General features: G+C 47.5%; 1 protein-coding gene across 3 annotated transcripts in view; it reads right to left on the reverse strand.

Annotated features, from left to right (window-relative positions):
- Window positions 1-5000, reverse strand: part of man1a2 (mannosidase, alpha, class 1A, member 2) — a 111795-nt gene that overhangs the window by 6479 nt on the left and 100316 nt on the right. For all 3 annotated transcript variants that reach the window (XM_076263416.1, XM_076263417.1, XM_076263415.1), the window contains exon 12: window positions 3584-3756. In XM_076263416.1, coding sequence (XP_076119531.1) covers window positions 3584-3756 — 173 coding nt within the window. The remainder of the gene's footprint in view (window positions 1-3583; window positions 3757-5000) is intronic.

The raw sequence follows: 5000 nt of genomic DNA on the forward strand, positions 1-5000 counted from the left end.
AGCCAGCAAAGAAACAATGGCACAGAAACACACACACACACACACACACATTTTATCTTTTTGTTCTCTCCATCCATCTTTATCCTTCCTTCTCTCACTTCCTCTCTCTTTACCTCCACTTTCCATATTTATCTCTCTTCTCTACCTCCTTCCAATGCTCTCTCACTGTTCCACATGCCCTCACTACCACCTCTACACATTCAATTCTCTCAATCACTCACTCATTTCTCCTCTCCAATCTTCCTCTATCCACCTCTCCCTCTCTCTCTTTCCTCTCCTCATCTCCACCTCTCTCCATCTCTCTAAATCAGCACTGGAATGGTTCCTGACCTCTCCTCTCTCGACACAGGGGTTGTGCAGTGAAACGGTTACTGCTTACTCTATCTATCTGTCTGGAGCCCCGGCCGACATTCTCTGCTCTGCTCTGCCTGACGCAGCCCTGCGTCTCCTGGGGCAGAGAACAGCAGCTGGGGCCTCAACCTCTCCTCCTCTTCCTCCTCCTCCTCCTTCTGCTGCTCTGCCCAAGTCGGAGTAGATCCACAACGATAACAACAGCGCACTACCATATATAGTTGTTGTCAATCTATGATGCATACAGAGATGTCTGGGGGAATGGTATGGTTCCTTAATCTGGGGGAATGGTATGGTTCCATATATATATATACATATATACACACACACACACACACACACACACACACACACACACACACACACACACACACACACACACACACACACACACACACACACACACACACACACACACACACACACACACACACACACACACACATACATACATACATACATACATACATACATACATACATACATACATACATACATACATACATACATACATACATACATACATACATACATACACACACACACTATATATATATATATATATATATATATATATATATATATATATATATATATATATATTATATATATATATATATATATATATATATATATACACACATTACATTATATATATATTAAAAGTGTCCGCCAATTTAACTATACACATATATATATATATATATGTTATTATTCAATTGGCGGACACTTTTATCCAAAGCAACTTACAAATGTCAATTATTACAAGGGCCAGTCTCTCTAGAGCAGGGGTCTCCAACAGGTAGCTCCCCACCTGTTTCTAAGTAGCTCTCCAAGGAAGATGTTCATAAAACTGATAACCCAGTCACTTGGGAAACATGTTAAAATTCCTATGAAATCAAATTAACAGAGAAGGTAAATGAGCTCTCGGAGGAAAAAAGGATCTGGGCCATGTCCATTTTGTCAAAGTAGCTCTCGGAGGAATAAAGGTTGGAGACCTCTAGAGCAACGCCTTGCACAAGGGCATAACAGTGGCAGCCGGAAATCAAACCCACGACTCTTCTGGCAACTGCGTGCTAGCCCAGCTCTTTAGCCACTACGCTATCACCACCAAGTTTAGTTTCAGGAACCTCTCCCTTAGGAGAAGGGGAAGCTCTGATGAATGTCTGACTGACCGAAGTCAGTTAATGAATAAATCGGATGCACCGTGAAGGAAGCAGTGTTTTGCTTTTCTTTTCCCATTTTCCTACATTGTTTTTGTGAAATATCTGCACCTGCATCACTATCTAACAAGGTGTACAGCCTCCTTGCTAGCACTGTTTGGGTCCTTGCTAGCATGCTCATCTCTCCCACGCCCAGGGGTTGCTAGTTGGAGTCCAGTGTGGGACTGTGCTTGTCCACACACAGAGCCAGTTCCACCTCCACACTCAAAAACAGAACTGGCCTGTTCCCCATTCTCTTCTGAACAACACTAACTGAGACTGGGGCACTGTAGTGCAATGCACAAACAGACATTCAGAGCAGCCGCTAAGACAGCAGGCTGAATGGCGTAAAGCGTGAAGGAGGTGTTGTTATGGAAACGCCCTCAGGCGTTTCAGGTTGCTGTGTTGTGTTGTGTCGAGTCGTGAGTGAGTCTCCCAGCTTCGGAGCGTTTGTGTGGCGAGGAGTTGGTTGGCAGGCTGCAAGGTTGCGACCTGTCTGGTTGATTATGTTTGGTGCAGAATGGCCTTTTGATGACTAGGGGAGGAGGAGGAGGACAGAGAGAGGGAGAGAGGGAGAGAGGGAGAAAGAGGGAGAGAGGGAGAGAGGGAGAAGGAGGGAAGGGAGGGGAGGGCGTCGTCAAAAGGGAGATGAGGGGAGAGACAGAGGAGGTCAAATGGAGGACGAGAGAGGAGGAAGAGGAGGAGGAGTGAGCGGAGAAAACAGGCCTAACGTTTCAGAGGGAGTCGGACGGAGGGCGAGACTGAGATGGATGGAGGAGGGGAAGTGTACAAGAGAAACAGCACTACAAAGGGCAGGAGTGGACCGTGCAGAAATAGAGATGGATGAACACAGAGAGTGAGCTGGACAGAGCCAAAGAGAAAAAGGACTAGAATGAGGGAGAACAAGAGGAAGGGAGGGAGAAGAGAGAGAAAAAGGAAACAGAACACAAAGAGATGGAGAGAATGAGAAAGAATGAGAGAAGAAAGAACAGGACAGAGCTGTGTGTGTGTGTGTGTGTGAGTGTGTGTTTGTGTGTGTATATGTGTGTGTATGTGTGTGTGTGTGTCTGTATGTGTGTGTTGGCTGATCAAATGGAGGCGTTTGTGTTTTCAGAGGAGCAGTAATGTTCCAGGAGAACAAAGAGAGCCAATCAGTACTCGCCTCTCAAGAGCACTCAGAGCCTGTGCCACCTTCCCCCCCCCACCACCACACACACACTACCGAACACACACACCAGAACACACACACCGACACCGACACACACACACACTAAAACAAACACTAAAGCAAACTCACAACTGCAAACATAAACAACATCCTCACCAACGACAATGAACAAAGAGAGAGAGAGAGATGAAGGGGAGGAAATAAAGGATAATAGTCTAGAGCCTGACTGGGGGGGGGGGGGGTTGAAGCAATGGGAAATGCATCTCCTGTTTACGTCAAGGGCCAATACACACAGACACACACACACACGCACGCACGTTTAAGGATTCAGTGTGGACATTCAACATTCAATACTACACAACACTCGTTCCGATGCAGTTACGATACGCTGTGAGCCTATGACCAGCACTTCTGTGCACCTCAATATAAGCATGACCCGCCTAGTATTAAACACAACACATTTGCAAGTAGGCTCTTGCCTGTTCCGCATACACACATCTAGAACCCAACATAGAAAGCAAATCCCTGTGCAAGTGTGTGTGAATGAGAATCAATGAATCCATACACACAATGTGCATAAGCATGTGAGCACACCCACACAGCCTCAGTGTGAGTGAGTGAGTGAGTGAGTGTGTGTGTGTGTGTGTGTGTGTGTGTGTGTGTGTGTGCGTGCGTGCGTGCGTGCGTGCGTGCGTGCGTGCGTGCGTGCGTGCGTGCGTGCGTGCGTGCGTGCGTGCGTGCGTGCGTGCGTGCGTGCGTGCGTGCGTGCGTGCGTGCGTGCGTGCGTGCGTGCGTGCGTGCGTGCGTGCGTGCGTGCGAGTGAGTGTGTGTGTGTGTGTGTGTGCGTGTGCATACTACCGACCTGTGCGGCTTCCCAGCCCCACTGGCGATACTTGGGGTCGTGGGTGAACCTCCACATGTACCAGTAGGTCTCGATGACCTCGGGCCGCAGGATGTAGTACTTCTCGTTCTGCCGCACGGCCACGGCCTCCAGACCGCTGTCAAACTTAAAGGCCTCGGGACCTAGCTTCAACACTGAGGAGAGAGAGGGAGGGAGACAGAGAGAGAGAGAGAGAGAGAGAGAGAGAGAGAGAGAGAGAGAGACATTCGTTTATCCAGCCAGTATTAAATCTTTACATTACTGCACCCTTTACAACACAGAGAGAGAGAGATACATTTGTTTATCCTACCATTAATAGATCTTTACATTACTGCACCTTGTAAAACACATAACGGCAAGAAACAGAGAGAGACAGGGAGAGATAGGGTGGGAGAGAGAGAGAGAGGGGAGAGAGAGAGGGGGGGAGAGAGGGGAGAGAGAGAGGGGGGGGGGAGAGAGAGAGAGAGGTTGGGGAGAAGGGAGAGAGAAGGAGAGATAAAGAAAGAGAGTAAGTGATTGAGGTTTAACAGTCCTTTAAACCAAGTGCTCACACTTTCACATCAGTATACCATTAAACACTTACAATTTCCTTTTCATGTTTTTGGAGAGAGAGCTGTGTGGGGTGGGGGAGATTGAGTGTGTGTGTGTGTGTGTGTGTGTGGGGGGGGGGGGGTTTAAAGATAGACAGAATGAAGGGGTGAGATAAGGAGAAATAAGAATTGATGGAAGCAGAAAGTGAGACTGAGAGAGATAAAAGGACTAGAGAATTAGGAACGGAGTGAACAAGGGCCCAGAGACTGTTAAATACAGCTAATGGACACGGACACACACACACACACACACACACACACACACACACACACAGGAGGGAGTATTTCACCACTGTTGTTATTCAGAATGTACAGCAGAGAGCAAAAACTCAATTTACTGTGTTATCTAGATCTGACTTTCACTGCACTTCACAGCGTGTGTGTGTGTGTGTGTGTGTGTGTGTGTGTGTGTGTGTGTGTGTGTGTGTGTGTGTGTATGTGTCTCTGTGTTTGTGGTTTGTGTGTGTGTCTGTGTGTTTCTTTCTGCTACTGTATCTCTGGAGTGTCATTACTCTGTGACACACACCCCTACTGGGTGTTGTTGGACCTCCCATAGCTAACCCAGGCCTGAAAGAGTGTGTACTAAAGAGAGTGCGTCTGTGTGTGTATATTATGTGTGTGCGTGTGTGAATTTGGTATGGTCAAGCCATGCTGACGTCTTGCTAACGCTCGGTCTTGGGTTCCCATGACAACACAGTGTACTCTCTGACCCCCCCCCCCCCATCACTTCCTCACATCTCTCTCTCTCTCTCTTTCCCCAATGCTTCTTTTTCACTTTCCCTAGTTTCCTCTCTCTCTCTCCGAGTTTT

The sequence above is a fragment of the Alosa pseudoharengus genome, unplaced genomic scaffold, assembly GCF_046254945.1.
Source record: "Alosa pseudoharengus isolate Yale_2024_CS ecotype anadromous, Long Island Sound unplaced genomic scaffold, YU_APseudo_1.1 YU_APseudo_1.1_scf_3, whole genome shotgun sequence".
Taxonomy (NCBI): domain Eukaryota; kingdom Metazoa; phylum Chordata; class Actinopteri; order Clupeiformes; family Clupeidae; genus Alosa; species Alosa pseudoharengus.